Source organism: Notamacropus eugenii, chromosome 2 (assembly GCF_028372415.1).
Source record: "Notamacropus eugenii isolate mMacEug1 chromosome 2, mMacEug1.pri_v2, whole genome shotgun sequence".
NCBI lineage: Eukaryota > Metazoa > Chordata > Mammalia > Diprotodontia > Macropodidae > Notamacropus > Notamacropus eugenii.
Window position 1 is genome coordinate 291,795,850 of NC_092873.1, and position 23,754 is coordinate 291,819,603.

The 23,754-nt window shown below is 46.5% G+C and overlaps 2 protein-coding genes across 2 annotated transcripts; one reads left to right on the plus strand and one right to left on the minus strand.

Annotated features, from left to right (window-relative positions):
- Positions 1–129: 129 nt before the first annotated feature.
- PPM1J (protein phosphatase, Mg2+/Mn2+ dependent 1J) lies at positions 130–6,062 on the minus strand. Its single transcript, XM_072644374.1, has 10 exons — positions 5,707–6,062; positions 4,291–4,405; positions 3,559–3,855; positions 3,021–3,133; positions 2,656–2,740; positions 1,864–1,982; positions 1,589–1,652; positions 1,324–1,431; positions 916–1,067; positions 130–425 (listed from the first exon to the last, which is right to left on the minus strand). Exons 1-10 carry the CDS (start codon positions 6,024–6,026, stop codon positions 278–280), a joined length of 1,521 nt encoding a protein of 506 aa, XP_072500475.1. The 5' UTR covers positions 6,027–6,062; the 3' UTR covers positions 130–277.
- Positions 6,063–9,342: 3,280 nt separating this feature from the next.
- TAFA3 (TAFA chemokine like family member 3) lies at positions 9,343–19,613 on the plus strand. Its single transcript, XM_072644377.1, has 6 exons — positions 9,343–9,828; positions 11,565–11,651; positions 11,969–12,084; positions 12,910–13,059; positions 14,726–14,850; positions 16,688–19,613. Exons 3-6 carry the CDS (start codon positions 11,970–11,972, stop codon positions 16,697–16,699), a joined length of 402 nt encoding a protein of 133 aa, XP_072500478.1. The 5' UTR covers positions 9,343–9,828; positions 11,565–11,651; position 11,969; the 3' UTR covers positions 16,700–19,613.
- The last annotated feature ends 4,141 nt before the right edge of the window (positions 19,614–23,754 follow it).

The following is a 23,754-nucleotide window of genomic DNA, read 5'->3' on the forward strand; positions in this document are numbered from 1 at the left end:
GCCCTCCCGCGGCCAGCACAGCCTGCGCCCCCGGGGGCCCACCTGGATCTAGGAGGGGAGCAGGGGGCTCCTCCCGAAGGCCTCCCCTCCCACTTTCAGCCCTTCCCCAAAGGACAGGCGCACGCAGTTGGGGGGTCCGTATGCTTTTATTTATACCCAGTCCGGGGTAGGATAGACCCGGCTGACAGTCCCTGCCCAGTGAAAGTACTGCTGAAGAGTGTTCTGGAACCAGCTGCAAGGTCCGGCTGGGCTGGGGGGGAGGGGGGGACAGGGCCCCTCAAGTGTAGCTTCCGGGCCCCCCTAGTGGGATGACGAAGACAGAGATATCGTCGCCAGAGCCCATTTTGTTATTGGGGAGCCGCCAGCCCTGCTCCCTGGAGATGCCCCTGGCCCCCAGGACCAGGGCTTGGGCCAGTGCAGTGTACCTGCCAGGAACACACATGTACTCAGGTTACACCTTCTTGTAATGGTCAGAGCAATGGTCACAGTGACGATGGCACCTTAATTTGTATCTTCTTTCAGTTTAGACAGGGCTTCCCCATTTACAATCTCACAACAGCCCTACGGTATGGTTTATGGACTCAGGACACGAAGAGCCTCAACGGCCTTGGAGACTGTAGTCTAGCCATTTTAGGGATAAGGAAACCCAAGTCTAAAGAAATTAAGTGACTTGTCCACGGTCTCAGAAACAGTCATAGAGCTGAGATTTTGTATTATCCCCATTTTACAAAGGAAGAGACTAAAATAAAACAAGTTAGGTGTCTTGCTGTAGGTCACCGAGATAGAGTGGCCAAGTGGTAAATGGAAACTTGGCCTTCTGGTGCCAAGTCCAGTGCTTGAGAAACACAGGCAAGTAATATGCATGGAGGCAGGTAGAACTGGACTTTCCTCTGTCACTTTTCCATCCAACCTCACCTGCTGGGGTCGTTGGGCTCATAGCTGGACAGTACTTTGTCCACAGTTGCAGCCACATCTTTGTCACTGCTGACATCCCATAATCCATCTGTGCCCAGGATTAATACATCATCTGGGCAGTGCTCATACTGAGTAAGGTCATACACCTGTACCTGGAGAAGTATAGGGTGGGGTGGGTAAGTAGATGGGTGGGTTAGATAGAGAGTCACTGGGGGTTAGAGGGTGGGAAAGTCAGGAGGGCAGGACAAATAGCTGAGGGATGGGAATTGTGTAAAACTTTAAAGGAGGCCCTTGACAAAACTTTCTAGGTAAGTAATTCAAGGGAGTAATTATAGGGATGCAAAATTTGAGAATGAAGGGAAGAATCAGGGAAATCAGGATGTCCAGGGGAAGCCTGATACAACTCACCTCAGGGAAACAGGAGAGGAAGGGTTTGACAGGCAGAGTAGAACTGGACACCTTAAGATTATGGTCACCCAAGCCTCGGGTCACTCCAATAGTGGCCATTACCCGAGCCTGAAAGGAATGGGTACAAATTTAAATTCTTCTTCACAACCTAGGTCTACTTGTACACACTCTGATTAAAAGATTCATGTCTCCCTGTGGCCCTCCTCCCTGTCCCATGTCCTTTCCTCCATCCACCCCCTCACACACACTTCCCCATGGGACTTACCTTTTTGCCTTCTCCACAAACCAAGGGAAACCTGAGATCTCGAAGTTCAATCTTTTTATAGGCCCTGGGGAGGGGGAAGTGGGGAAAGTATTACCCAGGCATCAAAGGACTTCATCCCTCTAAGTAGAGGCTACCTTGACTCTCATTCAAGTTCCCTGGGATAGGAGCATCTGTCCCCACAACCACCCTCCAGCCTCTGCAGTGAGGTACCTGGGTTACCAAGGGGATGGGGAGGTGAGGGGACCAAGCAATAACCAGCAGAAAGGCAGTGTTACCAGCCAGTCATGCTCTGGTCCCGATACAGCACTCGCTGACCCAGCTCTTTTGGCTGGACTCTCCGGGGGAACTCGAGGTGGGTGAACTCATTGCCCAACAGCTCTGGTTTCAGGAAGCCCTGATGGATTGTGGCAGGGATTGGTGAGGACCAGGTAGCACCCAAAGGAATTGAGGGATCAGGAGGGTCTTAGGGATGTGTTGCATCATCCCCCAATCTTGCACATAATTTATTAGTGCAAGATAAATCTGTCCCTCTGGGCACAGCAGTGTGTGACTCCCCTATAGTGACCAAAATATTCCCCTTCCTATCCAGTGGATCTTCTTATCCTTCCTTCATTTTTTTACCTTAATCCCCTTCCTCAATTAGGGATGCACAATATGAAATTGAAATGGCCTACATTTATTTCTTCCCATCAGATCATCATCTAAGTTTAGACCAGGAGTGGGGAACCTGCAGCCTAGAGGCCACATGTGGCCCTCTAGATCCTCAAGTGTGGCCCTTTGACTGAATCCAAACATCACTGAACAAATTCCTTTTAATAAAAGAATTTGTTCTGTAAAACTTGGACTCAGCCAAAAGGCCCCACCCAAGGACCTAGAAGACCACATGTGGCCTCTAGGCTAAAGGTTCCCCACCTTTGGTAGACTTTCCTCATCCCAGAGAGCAGTTACTCATTACAGCAGAAAAAACTAAGGCAAAGTCTGTGTATGAAATATGAAGCATGGCAGCCCTGGGGAAACTGAGGCCCAGGAGAGATGCAAAGGAAGAATGAGGGTTGGGTCTCACTTACAAGGAGTTGCAGTCTCTGTCTTTCTGTCTCAGGGGTAAACTCCCGAGACATTGGAATGATGTCCCCATTCCGGACAATGATAGCCCTGGGATGAGGGGAGGGAATGTAGAATCAGCTTCAAGATCAAACTACATCTCCAGGGCTGAGGGGGCTCCGGCCAAACCTCCCCAGACCTATCACTCAAAAGGCCCTGCCCAGCTCCCCTCCCAATGAATTTCCCCACAATTCTTCGGTCCCTAAATGCTAACCCCTTGCTATTTCTAACTTCTCATATCTCTCCTGCCTTCTGTAAGTGGTTAGTTCCTTTGTTGTCACAGCCATTGACCTTTAGCCCCTAAAACCAGATTCCTCTCCATTCTCCATACCTGCTGTCTCCAGCATTGGCCACATACATCTTCCCTAGGAGGTAGACTGCCACCAGGGCACAGCAGCCCCCTACTGCATACCGATTCCTCTGTTCTCGTGCCATGTGCTCATCCTGCCATCAAGGAAGGGGAGAAGTGTAAAGGCAGAGAGTTGGAGGTAAAGAGGCTCATCTCAACCCCAGGGAGAAATTGTGCCATATCTGCCCCTCCCCCAGTTCAACCTGACTACATTGTTGGCATGACAGGGACAAAGGGGGTACAATGCTGCTAGAGTGGGGGGAGGTTTTAATCGGAAGAAGAGTCAGAAATGGATGGAATCCACAGAGTTGGGAGAAACGAAAGCAAACCTGTTCCTCTCCCTTCCCTCAATTCTGTTCCTAAGGCTGAGCTCATAGAGATTCTTTGGACCCCTCCCTTTTGGCCACAAGGGCCAGTCAATCTGATACAGCATCTGCCCTCCCCCTTTGGTTCAACCATGATTCCCCTGTGAGGACTAAGGGGTCTCCCTCCCCACCCAAATAATCTTCTTGCCTCTCACCATGCGCTGGAAGCCACTCTCAATGGCCCCCACCACTAGGCTCTCATGGGTCACCTCTTTCTGCAGTGGCCAACATGACTGGGACCCACCAGGGCATGAGGGTTCCAAGGAGACAGAGGCTTCAGTAGGGGATGGAAGGCAGATAGGGGGTGGAGAAGGGTCCTGCAGGATCTCCACCAGGCCCCGAAGCTGCTCCCGAATATGTCGATGAAGGAGTCTAGAGGCCATCTCTGCTGCCCCACCCCCTGCATGCCCATCAAAGAGGCCCCAATAATGGAAGCAGAGACCCGGGTAACCCTGAAGAGAAATGATAGAGAGAGTGAGATGTGTTGGAGAAATTTCTAGGTCAATAAGGGATGGGATCAGAGAAAAACATCGGAGTCAGTTTGGCCAGGCCAAAAGTTAGGGGTCCAATACCTGAGGCTGGATAAAATCAAGGTCAAATGTCAAACTAGTAAGCAGTTCACTGATTAACAAGGGCTGGAGCACTTATTGTGTGTGAGATGTTGCAAAATGAAAACTAAGAATTTTTTAAAAGGGAGCTCAAGGACAACTCTAGGAATTTTTTAAAAATCCAACTAAATAACAGGTTAAAAAAAATCAAAAGCTGGAGATGAGAAAGTCAAAGCTGAGCAGCTGGTTAATTACAGTTTGGGCCAAGGTGGGCAAACAAGTTTCCCTAGTGATTTCATATTTTAGAACAGTGGAAAGGTCAGAGGCATAGGAACTTACCTGGTCCTTGATGGATTTCCCTGGCCCACCCATCCTGGCCTGTCTGCCTTCAACATAAACCACCTCACAGCATGCCTGGTCCTCATTATGCCGACTCTTGCCTGCGTTAATGACCCTGCTGGGCCAGATTGACCACATCAGGCTGGACACATAGCCAGGGACCCAGAAGAACTCCCCTCCCCCATCACGTTCAGCCTGCCAGCCAAGTGTTGAAAGGTCAGGGCTGGGATATAGGCCAGAGACAGGCACAAGGACTGGAGGGAACGGAAACATACACAGAACCTTGGGGATTCTACCCTCCCACATGACAGAAGCTCCATGAACTCCCTCCCCTCATACCTCATTTTGACAAGGGGGAAGGCCATTTCAGTTAGAAGGAGTCTTTAAGGAAATACTATAATGGGGGTGAGGGACACAAGAAGAAAAGGACAGGAAATTTTACTTCCTCAGGTCCTGTCTCCTATATCTTCCAGGAAGAAAACCAAACCCTTTCTGGGCTACAGATCCTAAAATGGGACAAGGAACAGACTCTGGTCCTTTACAAAATGAGGAAGTGCAATAATTCAGTTAGGAAAAGAGAAATTATAGGGGGAGTGGAAGACATCCCTCTTATATGCTCCCAGCACACAGCCCATGCGACCTGGGAATGATGATGGCGGGGGATGGAAGGGAAGTCAGTCCCTCCACCTGCTCCATCCCATTTCAAGCTTTTGCTTTCCCGGCAGAGATATTAAAAATGCATCCCAGGCTGGGAACCCGCCCGGATCCTGACTCCCGAGGTCGCAGAGCTAGCCTTGGCCCTGACTTGGCTCTGCTGCCCCGAAGGAGCTATCCAGCTCTCCCTCCCTCTCCACCTGCCCCTAGCACCTCGCGCTACCCCACCCCCCCCCACCCCCAAGAGAGCAAGGCCGAAGCTTCGAGTCCCGAGCTATTTCTGGGTCTGGAGGGGGAGGGGAATATCTGGTCCTGAGTCCAGGAGTCGGAGCAGGGGGAGCTCCCTGGCTCCATTCTAGTTCCTCTCTTAACACATCCCCACCCCACCCTTTTTTCTCTTCCGTACTCACTTGTCTATTTAACCGCCGGCTTGCGAGCCGAGAAGCGGTCAACTTATATCACAGGTTCTCCAGTCTCGCCTTCTGTCTCCCCACCCCGGGATGGTGGAGTGGGAATCCCAGAAAAGAGCGAGGGGCGTGATAGGGTCCCTGAGTGGTGAAACTTTGGGGATACCAGCCTCGAGCCGAGATTCCTAGAGTGGGGGCATCCCAAAAAGATACTGGGGTCTGAGGGGCTGGGGCAGGGAGGGAGAGTGAATCTCAGGATTTCAGGGGCAAATCTGGGGGTAAGAGGAAGTATGTTGAAGTTCGGACCCCCAAGATGCCCGAGGTCAGTATGTAGGGGTCGGGGCGGGGGGCTCACTCGGCATAGCCCGTTCTCCAGGGCAGGCGTCGGCCTGTGTCCGGGGGGCTCTGTACGATCCGGCCAGCGTGATCTTCGGCTCGTCGTAGCCCCCCGGGGCTCAGCTGCAAGAAGGTCGGTCGAGAGGAACTCCCCCGATTCTCCACAGCGCCCCCAGATGCCCTAGTTCCGCTTTCAGCCCCCGCAGGAGGGCTCCGAGGTGCCACTGGGTGAGCAACGGGGTCGGGCGACGCAGGGGTAGGGAGCTCGTTGGACCCAGACCCCGGGGGGCCCCCAGAGCTGACCAGGTGCGCCACCGCGGAGCGCACTCGGTTTAACATGCTGCTACTCTTGGCCACGCCTCCGGAACGCTCTACCCTTTGAGGGTTCTGGGAGGGAGGTGCTGACGCCAGCCCTACTGATCCGGGGACAGGGGGGAGCTCTAAACTGTACTTAATTCTCCATCGCTGGCTTCCGCTTCTCCCAGGCCAGCTGGGGAGCAGCATCACCGCCAGCATCCCCTAGAACTGTTTCCTGCCTCCTCCCTTACCTCCGTTTCCCTTCACTGACCCGGGAAGAAAATGGGTCACCTGTCTGTAGAAAGTGGCTTGGGACTCCAGTTCTCAAGTTCCAGACTTAAAACTAGGAGTCTCCTGAGTAGCTGGAAACCAAAGAAGGAAGGGAAAATCCAAGAGGTTTTTTAGTGAATCTCTGTGAGAATAGGGTCCACCTGCATACTGGACTTGGAGAAGGACTTTTCTGAAGACAGAGTTGGACCAGAATACCTCAGTGCTTTAACTAGGTGGCTGACCTGAGCAATTCAGTGTCAACAACCTCCAGGTGGGTGCCAGGCTGCCTGGTGACCTGGTGTGACAACACCTCTATATGTGTGTGGGGAGGATGGGCGAGGAGGGGAAGTCAATGACTTTGAAAATAAGCAAACTAACTGGAATTAGTGAATTAATTGAATTCCCCTATGGTCACTTTCCCATGCAGACCAACTCCTGTAGCAAAGGCTCTGATGTCACTCTCTCTTTCTGCCTTCGTCCCTCCCCACTCTCAGGTTCTAGGTCTATCTACCTCCTTTCTTTTTGGTTGCCATAGTCTCATACCACCCTCTTTTCCCAGTATCAGAAATCTAAGGGGGCCCAAGTTTTTTTTAGGGGGGAAGTGATATATATGATAACTGGCAAAGTAAATTCAGTGGGACACTGAACCTCTCATGTAACTACCACTGGAGGGAGTCACAGACCAAGCTAACCATCTTTGCTTGGGGAAAAAGGACAGAAAAACAGGGGCACAACAGAAAATCAGAAAAAGAGAGAGACCAAGACAGGGACAGAGTCAGGATATTGTGTGTGTGTGTGTGTGTGTGTGTGTGTGTGTGTGTGTTTGTGTGTATGTGTATATATATTTATGTGCGTATATATGTGTATGTGTGTATACACACATATATTATACACACAATATCCTGACTATATAAAATTATAATTTCATATATATGCATATATATGTATATAATATACATCCAAAGAATCTATGACTTCATCAGCTCAGAGAACTTTCTCCGCCAGTTCAGAGATCACAATCTTTCTCCGCCAGTTCAGAGATCACAATTTAGCCAGAGAAGCAGAAAGGTTTATGACTTATCCAGGGTCATTCACTTAAGAAGTGTCAAAGGCTAGTCTTGAGCTCAGGTCTAAGCCCAGCACCCACTAGCTACTAAGCCATGATGCCATCTCACCTTGCCCCCCCAACCCCGGAACTAAAAAGATCTTAATAAATGTCTGTTGAATTGAACTGAAGGCATAGATAAGAATGTCACTGTATGTCAATTTTCCAGAAATATCCTAGTTCTTATTATTCAGTGTTTCTGGGGCATCTCCCTCCTTTCTTGTGTTACCCAACCATTCTTTATGCTTTACATTCCTCACTTAACTACAAGGGATATATATAGTCAGGACCTTAGAATATTCAACCATGTCCAATTCTCCATGACCCCATTTGGAATTTTCTTGGCAAAGATACTGGAATGGTTTGTCATTCCTTTCTCCAGTTCATTTTACATTTTACAGATGAGAAAACTGAGGCAAACACGGTTAAGTAACTTGCCTAGGATCACACCATTAGAAAATGTCTGAGGTGAATTTCAGCTCAGAAAGATGAGTCTTTCTGATGCCAAGCCAGGAATGACAGGCTTCCCCATCTACCCACAAAAAATGAGGTAATTTGACAAGAGAGGCCACTAGCTGCTAGGGCAATCAGGAAAGGTGTTATGTAAAAGACACTTGAGCTGAAATTTTGAAGGAAATCCAGTCATTATAAGAAGAGGAGAGGTGAGAAGGCAGAATATTCCAGGCATGGGCGACAGGGAGGCATGGAATAAGGAAATGGAGAGAGAGCATCAAGTAAGCCAAGACTGCGCTGGAAGGAGAATGACGCATGAGAAAAGTGGTAGGAAGAACTAAGTTATTAAGAGCTTTCAATGCTAGAGAGAATTTTTATTTGATCCTAGAGGTAACAGGGAGCCATTAGGATTTATTGAGTAGGGAAATGACTTGGTCAGACTTGTTTGTACTTTAGGAATAGCACTGGGCAGAAGGATAAATGTGGTTCCTGGAAGTCAAAAAACTTGCTCATCAGTCAGGTTTGCTCCCATAATTAGGAAGCTTTTCACTTGAGGTCAAAGAAAGTAGTGGATGTGGAGGGAAATAGGGTGGTACGATCAGCTGAGGAGACCCACAGGATAACCAGACTGTAGGTGCAATCAAGCCCCAAATCTTAACTCTACCCTGAAGAGATTTTCGGCTGTAGGCAGACCAGAGTCTATGGGTACAATGGCCGTTGGTCCCTGGGGAGGGGTTGGAAAAGGTGTGGTGGGGCATATCAATGCTCTAGAGCATGCCTTAGTTGCCTGGTACTAGTTAGTTCTGACTTTGGCTGCTGACTGGTGCAGTCCTATAGAGTGTCTCTGGGGAGGGAATCCAAAGCCAACCTCATTCACCCATACTATCCCCGATGCCCCAACTTAGGGCCAAGGCATTGGTAAGACCTACCAGGCATGGGGAATCTGAGGCCGATTGATTTCTCCGTTCCCTCCTTTTTCTAGTCTTCGTGAAAGTATGAATACAATTTTATTGCTTAAAAGAGGAATTTCTTTGGTTTCAAGAATTCAGTTAGGAAAGAAGTTTTTCACAGCTGTGTTCCTAAGCCCTGGGGGCCTGCATTAAAAATACATGTCTATAAAAAGGAACACTTAAGTCCCTCTGCACACACCCCCCCCCCCCCCCCCCCCCATGTTGCACCCTGGATGACGGTCTACCTTGCCTACCCTTAGTTCCAGTTCTCTCAACCCCCTCTTGCCCCTCCCTCCACCGCTCTGAGGGCGCATCAGGGAACGGACCAAAGAATGGTGTCATTTCTGAGTTGGAAGAGACCTCAGAGATCATCTGACCTTGGGGCCTGGAGCCGGGCGTATCTTCCCTTCGAACTTGTCAGTGTGAGTTCAGCCAGCTTGGTAATAAAGGTTACTTCTAGACTACAGGAGCAAGAGCCGGCGGGGGATGGGGGTCGAGGTGTTCCCCAGTCCCTTCCTTCTCCTCGTGTGGCCGCCAGAGGCCGCTGCTACCTGGTCCCCACTGGCCGCCCCCTCACAGACGCTGGTCCCACTGTCCCCGCTGTCCCTGCTGTCCCGGCTGGGGCTCGGCGGCGCTGCGCCCAGCTCTGTCCCAGGAGTGGGTAGAAGGCTGCTGGCGGTGGTGCAGGGCTAGGGGAGCGGAGGCGGCCCGCAGCGGACAGATAACGCAGCGGCTGCGCGCTTTTTAGCCTTTTGGGGCGGGAGAACCAGAGAGAGAGGGAGCTGAGCCGAGCTCCGCAGAGCTGGGCTGGGCCGGGCCCAAAGCTCCCCAGTGCTCCGGGAGCGGCATCCTCGAAGACAGTCTAGCTGGAGCCCAGCTGCCCGGAGAGCGCACGCCTTGAGGACAGAGATCCAGAGATTCTGGACAGTGGCCGACGGAACGAAGCCGGACAGTACAGCGACTGCAGGGCGGCAACGGCCCGGTGCGGCTACAGGCTCTCAGGTTTTTGGTCCTCGAGTGTAGGAGCAGGGGCGACCTCGGGTTCGGTGGGCAAAAGCGGCCGCAGGTACGAGACGAGGAAGTCCCAGGTGTCGAGATCTGGGAGGGTGTCTAGAGGGGCTGGGACAAAGAGGGGGAGGGAGTCCTGTCCCATAGGCTAGGAAGAGAGTGAGGGTTCCTGATGTCCCCATATCTAGCCCTGAATTTCTTCTGTAAGGTAGGGCGTTGTTAGTAATGATGTGTGAAACTGAGGGAGAGGAGAGGAGGGTCTTATCTCTTCCAGTGCCTGGGTAGTGATTTGGTCCCATGAATATCACCCCTCGGAGACAGGAGGGGAAACTGAGGCAGAAGTAGACTCCAAATCTTTCGATGTCGTAGCGGAAACAGACCCTCTCCACCCCCCCCAAGGAGAACCTACTTTCTCCAGTTGTTAATGAGAGAGGGAGTGGATGGGCGGAGGAAGACTGTTGCAAAAGGCCTCGGTGGAGGGCACCAATCTGTCTCTTTTCGGCATCCTTCCCTTACGCACAGTTTAGGGCCCCTTGGAGCTGGGAGAGAGGTATTTCTATGGATTATGAGAATTGGAGGAATGGGCCAGCAGAGAATAGGGGTATGGTGATAATCAAAATGAAATTATTAACAGGTAGAGGGGAGAAGTGACCAGATCCTAGCAGAGTGGCCTTTCTTATTCACAGAGCTCCTCCTACCTACCAAACTGTGTGAATATTATTTCCATGGGTAAAATGGAAACAAAAAAGGATTCCCAGCCCCCTTTCTCTTCCCTCCTTTCAAAACACCGTATAGTCTTCCTACTAGGGGTAAAGTGACCAGCTATGGCAAGGTCACTGACTCCATCCACTCCTCGTGGAACTGGGAACGAAAACACCAGGGTTCCTCCTCCAACTTTGTGGTCCTGAGAATCATCTTTATGTTTTAATTCTTGCCACCCAGCCTGTATGTGTGAGTGTGTGTGTGTGTGTGTGTGTGTGTGTGTGTGTGTGTGTGTATTGTGTAGAGGGGATCCTTTGAAAGAAAGGGTAACTATTGGGGGTTCGGCTCTCTGGGGATCAGAGATCTTGTGTGATCCAGCCCTCTAGAATAGATGTGAGAACGGTCAGAGTGGGATTAACTCAGTTTATCCTTCAAGGAGAAAGTGACCAGAAACCCTACAAAGGTGGAGGGCTGAGGGAGACAGAGAATTGGGGAGAGATGGAGTAGAACCAAGTTCAGGGTCCCTGGGGGGAGGAGCTCAGTGATTTTACTGATTTTCACCAGGAAGAGGACCAGGTGTTTTCTGTTTCTTGACTGTCTCTCAGTTCCCACAAGAATTGTTACCTAGCCAGCCCCAACCCATTCTATCCCCCAATCTCTGGGGAAATAACAATCGTCTTCACCCCAGGGTAGGCACAAAGAATTCCTCAGTCCTGGTTCCCTAGATTTCCCATCCATTGGTAGGAGGGGGAGAGGAGATACCCTTGGATAAGGATCAAGCATTTGACCTGAGGTCTTTGAGGTAGGAGGAAACACATACCCTCTCAGGGTAAAGGAAAGGAGAAAGTATGGTTTAGGACCCCTGGAAATTTTGCCTGGGGATCTGACATCTGAGGGATTTGTCTGATTAACTTTAGTATCCAGCACCCCACAACCCCATAAGTATCTTCCCCTTCTCTCCTTCCGCTTTAACATTACACTCAATCTCAAATTCTCTCTCTCTCTCTCTCTCTCTCTCTCTCTCTCTCATCTTTCTGTCTCTCTCTCCCTCCCTCCCTTCCTTCTTTTCTCCCTCCCTTCTTTTCTCCCCAGAGACCCCAATGTTTTCTTCCACTTACCCAAGTGGAGTCAGTTTGAGTCCAGTGCATTTACAGGCAATAGCTGGGAGCCCAGTAAGAGGTGAGTCAGGGGGAGATGGGACAAATTAAAGGGTGGTAGCTAAGGCTTTGCAGAAGAAAGGTAGGAAGCATACTGACTCCACCTATTTTTTGTGTGAATTTCAACTCCATCCCCATTTGAGAGGCTATTTTCTCCATTTGTCTCTTCTGGTTTGGGTACCATCCTCCTATTCTGTGAACCTAATTTCCAGCCTCCTTCAGTGGTGTATTTGGGGACGCTATTCTGGTGAGGACTGAAAGAGGCACAAGAAGGGCATAGGAGGTGTGCAGTTGTGCCCCTGTTCCATCCCCACACATCTTGTCTCTCTTTTTCCTCAGAATGAGTGAGAGGGACTTTCGGAGCTGGAGCACAGGAGTCTGTCTTTTGGTGCTCTGTTTGATCACACTGTGGGCACGACTGGCATTTGCTTCATCACATCCTCGGACCCACACAGGTTTTTTTTTTTTTCTTCTGGGAATGGGTACATGAGGAATGTGCCTGTGAAAGACTTGGGACTCTTGGAGAGGTTTGGAGCTGAGATGAGGAGGGGTGTCCTCTGCTTGACTGGAATTATAGTTTGATTGACATGACCTTGGACCCTGCCTCAGGGGATTGGAGAAAGACTAGAGAGCTAGGCACCATCCATCCTGAACAGATGCTAAGCTTAGTGGGTAGAATTTCCATAGACTTATTTCCCTTGCTGCTGCTTTCTGTCTCCACGCTTAAAAAAAAGAACAAGCTTAGGTCATTCCATAGAGCACAGGGAAGATGCCCAATTGCTCCACACAGTAGTCCCACCCTGGAGAGAAACCAGAAAAGAAGCTTTATACAGGAGAGTGGAGATTCAAGGGTTAAGTCTGGACCCCTGTCCTAATTCTGTGATTTTCCTTCTGGAATAGTGAAAGCCTATGTAATCGGATAATCCTCCCTACTCATTTGTAAGTCCCCTAGTCCTCTCTATCCCCCCACACTGAAGGCAAGATGGGGAGGAGCTGGAAGCTCATTCTTTTTGGACTGGGTGGGTAGGGCTCTTTGGAAGGTGTGACCCGTGTGTTTTCAGGCTCTCTCTTGGACTAAGTACTTCTTGAGAAGAGTGGGGGAGTGTTCTGAAAATACCCAGGGGGATTTCTACTTATTTCTTAATGGAAATAACTTTTTTAAATATTCTCTGCCCAGAGGGTGGGGAGCTAAGTGTCAGGGGATGTCCAGCATGGTCCTGTGGGAAGAAGGATGGGTGAGTAAGGAAGGACAGCATCCTTTCTGACATTTCTTCTTCCAGTACATGTGGAACCTGGTACCTGTGAAGTGATTGCTGCTCATAGATGCTGCAACCGGAACCGAATCGAGGAGCGATCCCAGACAGTCAAATGTTCCTGCTTCCCAGGCCAGGTGGCAGGGACCACTAGGGCAAAACCCTCCTGTGTGGATGGTGAGTGACATGATATGTGGCGGGGGTGGGGGGGTAGGGGGGAGGGAGGGAGGTAGTAGCAAGACCACATGAGATCAGTGAAGAAAATTGTAGAAATTCAAGTGTCATTTCTGGCTTGTGAAAGGAGAGAAAGTTCTCTTTCCTGCTCCTGGTTCCGCTGCCCACTTGAGACATTGCTGTTGTAATAGTAACTGACAATGGTGATGATACTAACAATAAAAATAATCATTCTTTCCGTCCACATAGCATGAAAGGCATTATTATTCCTTCTTTCCAAATGAGAAGAGACTTTCTTGCATACTTCTCTCTTCACATTTTTGTCTTCTCACACGCTGTCTCTTCCCACATTTACCTTTCTCTCCACTTGCTTCTTGTACTCTCCTCTCATGATATACTCTCATACCCACCCCTTGTTTGCCCAGCATCACAAATTCATATGATCTCATATCCTCAGGGCAGTGAGGTGGCACATTGGATGCAGTGGTGAGTCTGGAATCAGGAAGACTTGAGTTCAAGTCTGACCTCAGACACTTGCTAGCTGTGTGACCCTGGGCAAGTCACTTGACCCAATTTGCCTCAGTTTCCTCATCTGTCAAATGATCTGGAGAAGGAAATGGCAAATCACTTGAGTATCTTTGCCAAGAAAACCCCAAATTTGGTCACGAAGAATTGGACATGACTGAAACAATAGAACAACAACTCATACCTTTACTTCCCTATATGCATAGATTAAGATCTCTCTCTTTCTCTCTCTGTGTCTCTCTCCCTACATACACACATACACAACACATATACAACACACACACACACACACATACATATCTACAGTTCTCTCTCCCTCTCCTTGTCAGTATCTCTCTGCCCCTCCCTCTCCTTTCTGCTCCCTCTTCCTTCCTCTCTATCTCTCCTCTCTTCTTTTTCTCTCCTCTCTTTCTTTTTCTCTCTCCGCTTTCTATTCTTTATTTCTTTCTGTCTTCTCTTACTCTACCCCACACATACACATACAACATGAACACTCCACTATATACCTTTTCACACACTTACTCTGGCACACTTATACACTCAGGGCAGGGACTACTTCATTTTTGTCTTAGCATCTCTGGGGCTTAGCAGTGCCTGGCACGTGGCAGACACTTAGTGCTTGTTCCCTGACCATTCCCTCATCCATTAGTAGTCTTGTGTATTCATGAACTTATTAACATGTGCAGGCCTTCAACTCCACTTGAACATTTGCTCACCCACCGAAGCAGAGACACAGTTGTATTACCACAGGAAAGGACTACAGGAAAGTACAAGAGAACCACTTTCACCCCAGTGATATGGTGGAACTGTAGAGTTGCCATAGAAAGGATTTTGGTTGGCCTGGGTTGGCCTTGCAGAGATGAAGGGATTACCTGGGCTTGAAGTCACTACACGGAGCACTTTGAGGCTTCAGTCCAGCAGGTGTCCCTTCTCACCTTAGCCTTCCTGGCATTGGCAGAGGGCATATGCTGGCCTTGGGGCTCTGGTTCCCTCCTTGCTCTTAAGGAGCCTATACCCCAGGGGGTTTGTGTATGAAGGCCTGTCTCATGATCCCCTCTAGCAGCAGGAGGATGGACCTACTCTTCATCCATAGATGTGCTCACAGAAATCAGTGCTGACCCCTCACCACTGTCCACTCCCACAGCCTCTATTGTCCTGCAGAAGTGGTGGTGTCAGATGCAGCCCTGTCTGCCTGAAGAAGAGTGTAAAGTGCTCCCAGACCTGTCTGGATGGAGCTGTAGCAGCGGAAACAAGGTCAAAACCACCAAGGTACCTGGCAATGGATCCCTCCTCCTCCTGACCCTCATTATTCAAGGAAGAAAGGAAAGGAGAGGGGAGGCCAATGGCAGATATCCAAAACGTGGGGATGAATCCAGAGAAATGCCTTGGGTCTGATTGGATTCTGAGAACTAATCAGGATCTGAATTTTCATCTTGTTTCCACATCTCAGGTGCTGGGTATCCCTGGCAGGGTCCTGTCCCTTTCATATATCCTCTCTCTGCTCCAGGGTTAGAGAGAAATTTTAGAAACCTACCCTTAAGCCTCATTGAAAAGAGAGAAGTCATTCTATAAGTCAAGAACTGATGAAATGAAATGCAATAGTAGTGAAGATAAGCCTACTTCCACCAGAATTCCTGGGGTTGGAGCCTCCCTGCCTACCCACTCTTGGTCCAGGGCTCCTCTCCTCCCTCTCATCTTAGCTCTCCCTATACCCTCCTACCCACTTCCCTCTAGGTTGACAGCTCTGCTGTGGTAGAGCCTGACACAGTGATTATTTTCATGGTTTGCTGCCTGCCCCACAGAACAAGGGGTAATTAAAATTTTATCAAACTCATTAGCAATTCCATGCGTGCCCTGCTTAATCAGTATCATTCTCTCATCACCATTTATATAAGCAAGTAAGGCTTCATCTATCTATGCTGGAGCTGGGCAGCTTCCTGGCCGTGCCCCCTTTCATGCCTCAGCCCAAAAATGATTGTGAAAAGACAGGTAGAGACAGGCTTTGTAAAGCAGCCTTAGTCTGAAGGACTGTTATAAGGAGGATGCCAGTTAGCTCTTCTCCATCTCCAAAGAGACTGAAACAAAAGGAGAGGGGCTTACATTGGAACAGCAGCACCGGAGAGTTTGGTTAGCTATAGAGCAGAACTTAGTTGTCTACTGGGAAAGCCAGTATGTTGTATTGAGGAATGTGCTGGACATGGGGTCAGGAACAATAGAGTTCAAATGGGTTTGGGATACTTACTACCAGAGGCAAATCATTTAACCTGTAAAATGCCTCCTTCACAAAGAAGTGAGGCTCAAATGAGAAAATGTGGGTAAAGTACATCAAAGATATATATATGTATATATATGTGTATATGTGCATATGTGTATATATTTATACACATACATGCCCACACACATTTGTGTATATGTATGTATATGTGCATATGTATACATATGTATGTACATTATCTATTATAATTATTTGCAATTTGCAAATTATTTGAGAGAAAGGCTATGGAATCTTCCTGGGATCTTTTTAAGAATAAAAGAGGCACCCTATGCCACTTGAAGCATTTATTATTCACTTAATAGGATTGGATTTGTACAAGTTTCTATAAAGCAGAGGGTACTTAAACTTATTTTATTACCCTACCCCTTTGACAGTCTGGTGAAGCTTGTGGGCTCCTTCTCAGGATAATGTTTTTAAATGCATAAAATAAAATACCTAGGATTCCACAGAAAACCAATTATACTGAAATACAATTATCAAAATATTTTTAAAAAATGAAGTCACTGAAACCCTGAAATCTATCCACAGATCTCCAGTTAACCATTGCCTTAAAGAGAGGCTGGCTAATTGTCTCTGTGCTATGCCTGCAGCATAGGGAGTTACCCTCAATACAAAGTGGGGACCCCTGGTTGCCCCTTCTCAAATCTCTCTGTTCAGCATGGCCAAGGTTATGGGTCAGGGGAAAGAGTCAATAGACCTCTGGAAGGCCTTTTAATCATGGGGAATTGGTGATTGCTAAGAGGGGGTAGCTGCTTCTCTCTGAGCAGACCATGGTGGGTGGTGAGGGTGGGTTTGGGCATACCCACACCTAATCCTCACCCTATTTTTCAGGTCACACGATAGCCCTCAAGGATACATTCTGGCCTGGAGAGGATCAATGGAACCATGAGCCAAAGAAGCTCTTGGGTGGACCTGCCTCATCAGAATTGCAAAGCAATGGAAACACTGTCCTCTGGTGGACCTGAACATCATTGCAATGTCCTCTTTCCCAGGGGCATTTCCATTAAGCCAGTGACAAGGGTTTCCACAATATCCTATATGGAGAGCTCTATGCTAAGTGAAGACATATATGACCTAATTCCTGTCCTGAGGGAGAGTCCAGTCTAGCTGGGGAGACCAGACACACACAGCAAACTGTTAGAGATAAGTGAGTGCTAGAACTATTTATCATTGTTGAAGCTATTAGGGGAGAGGGGAGGTTGGGAAATTAGATTCTGTCTTTCAAACCTCCCTCTCTCCCTGGGTTTATGGTAGCAAGCTAGGGGAATCACATCCACTGTTCCCAATTGAATCAAACATCTTCATATAGCTGCTGACATTCTGAAGGAAACTCTGTCTTGAATGAATGAGAGGCATGTGGGAGGATACTGGACAACAATATCCCAGTGGAGTTTGTGCAGTGGGGTAGCCTGGTGAGCAGTAGTTTCCATAGAATTTTGGAATGGGACCTTATAAGGGCCTACTTACAAGAGGAAAGGATCTTTAAATGAACATCTGTGAGTGGAGCAAATGAAGTAGCAGAGTGTTGTAGAAAGAACATTGCTCATAGAGTTAAGACCTGGATTAGAGTCTTGACTCTGACGTTTACTAGCTGTGTGACCTTGGGCAAGTCACTTAAACTCTATGACCCAAAGTTTTCTCATCTGTTAAACAGGATATCTCTAAGGTCCCTTCAAAGAATTCTTTATTTTTGTGATTCTATGAGGTTCTTTGAGATAATGGATATGAAAGTGTTTTGTAGTTTTTGAAGTACTATATGAAGATAAGAGTATTGCTCTCACATAATCTGGCCCCTTTACTCAACTTTTGTTTTTTAACAAACAAAGAAAGTGAGTTCAGAATGACTGATTGACTTGCCCAGGGGTATACAGCTAGTTTTTCCCTTGCTCTCAAGCCATTGTCTTCTGTCCATCCTATGAATTTGGGGTTCTAACTGGGATGATATTGAAGGAAGAGGTATTTAAATAAGGGTTGCTCGTCATGTAGTTCTTTTCCTAAGTATAGGAGCATGATGTGGACTGACTTAGGGAAGGGAGGAGATAAGGAGTGGGGAGATCAGAGTGGAGTTGTCAAATTCGATTTCTATTGTCTTCAGTATCTACCCACCGAGGGCTGGATACCCTCTCCAAATCTAACTGCATGGTCTCAGAATACTGAGCAGCTCTCAATCTCAATTTCTGAAAAGTCCAAAGCTTCTAGTTGACTTTCAAAGGTCATCTGTGTCCAGATATCCAAATGCATTTTGGGTGAAGGCTGTTGTGTTATGTCCACCTACCCCTGATCCTTAGGAAGATAGAAGTAAGAGGTTTGTGTCTCCTATCTACCATAACCAAGCTGGTATAGATCTTATAGACCCCCAGTATTCAGAGGTGAAAAGAGCCTTAGAGATAATCTCCCCTTTGTTTTACAGAGGAATAAGGAACCCAGGGCCAGAGAAATGAAATAAAACACCCAGGTTAAATAGGTAGTTAGTAGCAAAGCCAGGCTAGAATCCAGGTCTCCTAAAATCCAGTCAGCTCCATTTCCCTCTACAACATATGTCCCTGGAACCAGAATCAAGAGAGTTCAAGGATGAGATGTAGTCTTTGGCAAGATTAAGTTTGGGGGGACTCAGGGTATTGGAGTAGAAGGTGGTGGAGTCAAGTGGAAGAAAAAAAGAAACTTATTGAAGACCTCTGGGCTATGATCACCCCAAGTGGATCCTGGATATGAAAAATGGTGGTGACTCAAATTTGGGCAGAAAGGGCTATTTGGGTGGAAAGAACTGTAAGGCTGAATGTTGACCCAAACTAGGCTGACAAGCCTTCAAGGAATTACAGAATGTCTGGATAAATCTCAGAGGTCATCTTGACCAAGTCATACCTGGATAGAAATCCCTTCTTCACATCCCCAACAAATGGTCATCTAGTCTCAAGCTGAAGACCTCCAGTTATAGGGAATCCAACAAGAGGGGGCTCTCCAGGCAGGTAAGGGAATACCTGGGCTCCCCCAACCCCACCCCAGCACCTAGTCCTATCTCTTCCTGAGGAGAGTACCTACCTATCTGATCCTCTCTACCTTCTCTCAATGCTGCTCTGTTATATCCTGTGTTGTTGCTAAGTGGTACAGTGCATAGAGTGCTGAGCCTGGAATCAAGAAGACTTGAGTTCATATCTGGCCTTAGACACTTACTAGCTGTGTGACCTGGGCAAGTCACTTGACCCTGCTTGCCTCGGTTTCTTTACCTATAAAATGAGCTGGAAATGGCAAATTACTCTAGTAGCTTTGCTAAGAAAACTCGAAAAGGGGTCATGAAGAGTTGGACATGCCTGAAAACAACTAAACATAATAGCAACAAAAATTTAAAAATCAAGAATTTAAATTTTTTTTTTTATGGGTAGCTAGGTGGTACAGTGGATAGAATGCTGGGCCTGGAGTGAAGGAGACTCATCTTCCTGAGTTCAAATCTGGTCTTAGACACTTCCTAGTTGTGTGATCCTGAGCAAGTCACTTAACCCTGTCTGCCTCATTTCCTCATCTATAAAATGAGCTAGAGAAGGAAATGGCAAGTACCTTTGCCAAGAAAACCCCAAATGGTGTCATGAAGAGTCAGACATGACTGAAACAACCCAACTACATCTTCAACCCCCTCCTCCACTCCAACCTGATTGTCAGTTTATTATCTTCATATTTTTGTAGCTGAATATTTAATCTCAGCTTCTCATTTGATTGTAAATACCAGATTCTGAAATATTAAATTCATTTTAATCTCTGCAAATGCCGGGGTTAAGAGGTGGTGCAGGGGGAGGAATAGGTGAAAGATTTGCTATCTCTTCCTGCAGGACCTGGGAGCTGATTTCTTCTCCTTTGAAGCAAGGAAATGGTTTAGATGATCTTTGGAGGTCTTTGCATCAAGACAATGTCCTGTTCGTCCTATCCCTTAGGGTGTTAGGAACCTAAGGAGCAGACCTATTTTTTTTTAATAGCTCTCTCTGAGAGACTGATGAGTGAATAATTTAGAATGTGAACAAGGAAGCAGTCACAGAGTTGGTCAGTGAAATACTGTTTTAGAATTCATAGGTGATAGATCAGAAGATTCCTCACTTCCTAGGACTGAGACCGGAAGTGAAGAGGGAGTCCCAGACCCTAACACAGTTTATCATACTATCCCCAACCTTTTGGCCCAAGGAAGGACTCTCCCTGAATTATCTCTGATCCAGTATCTCCAAGCCCATTCTCTCCATGGGCAAGCGGGTCCTAAGCAATGGAGTGAGACAGAGAATGAGGATGGTAAAATCATGCCTGAACCTAGTAGTCAGTGGGAAATACGGCACAGGCAATGTTCCCTGACTAATTTCAATTGTCCCCTCTGTTTTCCAGACATATAAATGGGAATTTTTTTTAACCTGAGGGCAATATGGTGGTGGTAAAAGAGTCAGGAGACTGAGAGACACAGAACATAATCAGACCCCAGGGGGAGACGATTTGTCCTATTCCCTTCCTTCCTCAACCTCTGCTAGTTGAAATGCCAGCTCCTGTGACCTCTCTTGCCTTTCTCCCAACCCCCTTATGGGATGGGGCAGAGCTGTGAGAGAACCATGAAGCATCACACATATTGAAGACATTGTCTGGGACAACGCCTTAGCTACTCCAACTGGGATCAAGCAATAAACATTCATCTGCTTCCCAACCTATCTCACCCTATTCTTTCAAAATCCCATCTGCATTTATTAAACACACTTCTTTCCATTTGCTGAAATTAGTTAATTCCATCCCCTGGTCTGTTTCTTTTCTCTTTTTTCAGACCCCTTTCCTCCTTTCTATCATGCTTTTCTCCTTCATCAATGAGAGTGCTATACAAATAATTGGGCATCACTAGTGATACGGTCCCTTTCCTTCTCCTTCTTAAAGAGGTTGTGATAATTTTTTAAAAATCAGCTTTGATGACAACTTAGGAATTTTAATGTATTTCCCTGGGGTGGGGGGATTCTTGAGACCCTCCCCAGCTGTGAGGGAGGGCTGTTAGGTTCCCTGCCAGCTGTGCAGGGAGCCTTCAGGCCAAAAGAAAGTTCTGTCCTCTGGAGACCATGTGGATGATTCGTATTCACTGCCTGGCAACTTAATTAAGGTTTGTGAGTTACATGCTAATTAGCGGCCCCAAATAATTCTCAGGGTTGGGGGCATTGACAGCTCCAGCTGTACTCTGAGTCCTGTCTTTGGACACACACCCAGGATCTGAGAGAAAGCAGGCTCCAGGCAGGGATGAATATGAATGTGCTTTCTCCTTGAGTCACCCAGCCCTCTGAGCTCAGGGGACAAAGGAAGGGAAATAAGAAACAATTAGGAGACAGAGAGAGATGAACAGTTAGGGAGAAAGAGGGAGGAGGGATTATCTAGAAGAATTTGTCAGGTGTTCAGAACACTGGGGAATACTTTAATTCTCTGTATGAAACTATTGAATTATAGTCAGTCATGGGTGGGGGTGGGGAGAAGGGGGAGAAGGTACAGGGTTGAGTGGGAGGAGTCTTTTGAGTGGTTTATTTAAAGACTAGCCTGCTCTGATCGAGGGGCCCTGAGATGCTGGTACTTCCATCAAGCTCCTCATTAAATCTTAGCAAACGAGGCCTTCACCGTAATCAATATGGTTAAATGATGAATTTGAATTTATTTCCTGGGCCATCCTGCTGCATCTTTCCAGATTTATTGAGACTGGTCCTGCACTAATTCCATTCCCATTGATCCTTTAAAATGCCCATAATGATGTTTAACAACCACAAGAAACAGAGAGAGACTCAGAGAGAGACATCGAGACGGTGAGAATTCTATAAGAAAGAAGCAGTCACACCGTACTTGAAGAGAATTCATCTTGTATTGTACATTTTGATTTAAGATCTTTTAAAAAAAATAGTCATAGGTGCATGTGTGACTGTGATTTTCTGTGCATGTGTGTGTACTCATGCGTGTCTGGTTCCGTTTGTGTATAAAGTTGCCTCTTTGTTTATCTCTGTGTACACTAGGACTACACAGATTCGCTCCCACTTCTTGTGGACCGAAGTCGGGGATGTTAGAGCCCCTACTGTAGAGAATGGGGCTTGTCTTCCTTTCCCCCTGTGTGGAAGAGCAGCTGGCCTGATTTCTTTAGGCTTATAATGAATTTTCATTTCAGAATTAACTTTGAAGAAATCTAGAATCTAAAGGAAAATAATGAAAAATGTAGAAATGAAACACTTGTAGACCTCATAGTATACTATAGAGCAGTAATCATTAAACTATTTGGTAGAACAGACAAAAAAGATTGGTGGAAGAGATTAGATGAAAGGAGAATCTGAAACGAACTAAATAATCTGTTGCTCATAGACCTGAGAACATATATTACTTGGATAAAAACTCCCTATTTGGCAAGAATTATTGGGAAAACTTGAAAGTGGCTTGGCAGAAATTAGGTTTGGACAAATATACCTCATACCACATTAAGTTCAAAATGGTTATGTGAATGAATATTAAAACCCATACTACAAAAAATTAGAAGGAATCCAGATTAGGTACCTTTTACAACTATGACTAAGGGGAGAATTCTTAACCATCCACCTCTAGGTAATGAAAACAAATAAAAGAGAGAATTTCAGTTCCATGAAATTGAAAAGCTTTTGCACTAATCACAGCACTTCAAATAAGAAGGGAAGTTGTTGACTGGGAAAAACTTTGTATCACCTATCTTTCATAAGGGTCCAAAATCCAACATATATAGGGAATTAATACCAATATCCAACCCCCAAAGTTATATCCCAATGGATAAGTGGTCACAAGAAATAAATGAGCAGTTCCCAAAAGATGAATTGCAAACTATTAACAGCTGTGTGAAAAATTAATCCAAATCACTATAAGAGAAATGCAAATAAAAAAATTTCTGAGTTTTCATCTCAAATCCAGAAGATTGGCAATAATGGCTAGAGATAGAAATAGTCAAAGGTGAAATGGTTGGAGAAAGACAGGCATAGAAAACTGCTGGTGGAGCTGTGAATCAGTACAGTCATTTTGGAAAGTAATTCTCAATTATACTAAGAAAGCTACAAAAATGTCTATACCTTTTAACCCAGAGATGCCACTGCTATATATAAATATGGAGGGTCAAGAGAAGAAGGAAGTCCCTATATATATATCCAAATATTTATAAGCAGTGTTTTTGTAGTAGCAAAGAATTAGAAACAACATAGATGTCCACTAATTGGGAAAAGGGTAAACAAATTGTGGTACAGGAATATAATTGTTAGTTACAGAACTATAAGAAATTACGACTATGGTGAATAGACATATATGAACTGATAAAAACTGAAGTAAGCAGAACTAAGATGACAATCTTCATAATGACCACAACAAAGGAAATAGAGATAAATGAGACAATAACACACACATATCCTGGATATCTATGGATGTTATCGTTTTTAAAAAAACTTATTGTTTTATTTATTAATGTTTTAGCCATCTAAGTGGCACAGTGGATGGAAGGCCAAGTCTGGAGTCAGGAAGACTTTAGTTCAAATTTAGTCTCAGATACTCATTAGGTATATGACCATGGGCAAGTCATTTAAAATCTTTTTGCTTCAGTTTACTCATCTGTAAAATGGGAATAATAATAATAGCACCTACCTTTCAGGATTGCTATTAAGAATCAAATGAGACAATATATGTAAAGTGCTCAGTATAATGATGGGGTACATATTCGGTGCTATACAGATGTTTATTGTTATTATTTTTAAAGTTTTGCTGCTGCTCTCCTCTTTTCATGTCACTATTACTTCGCAGTAACCCTTAACTCCCCAAACACCCTCCCCATATAACCTTTTCTTCAAAGAAAGAAGTACAATTAAGCAGAGCAAATCAACACATTGATAATGTTTGCCCCATTCTGCTCCTATAGT

Excerpts from the sequence above, each read along its gene's own strand:
- PPM1J (XM_072644374.1), bottom strand. The coding sequence starts at position 6,026 with ATGTTAAACCGAGTGCGCTCCGCGGTGGCGCACCTGGTCAGCTCTGGG. Across the intron at positions 4,406-5,706 it reads TGGAGAACGGGCTATGCCGA|GGTCATTAACGCAGGCAAGA; the intron begins GTGAGCCCCCCG and ends CTGGCCCAGCAG. Across the intron at positions 1,432-1,588 it reads TTTGTGGAGAAGGCAAAAAG|GCTCGGGTAATGGCCACTAT; the intron begins GTAAGTCCCATG and ends CATTCCTTTCAG.
- TAFA3 (XM_072644377.1), top strand. The coding sequence starts at position 11,970 with ATGAGTGAGAGGGACTTTCGGAGCTGGAGCACAGGAGTCTGTCTTTTG. Across the intron at positions 12,085-12,909 it reads ACATCCTCGGACCCACACAG|TACATGTGGAACCTGGTACC; the intron begins GTTTTTTTTTTT and ends TTCTTCTTCCAG. Across the intron at positions 13,060-14,725 it reads AAAACCCTCCTGTGTGGATG|CCTCTATTGTCCTGCAGAAG; the intron begins GTGAGTGACATG and ends CCACTCCCACAG.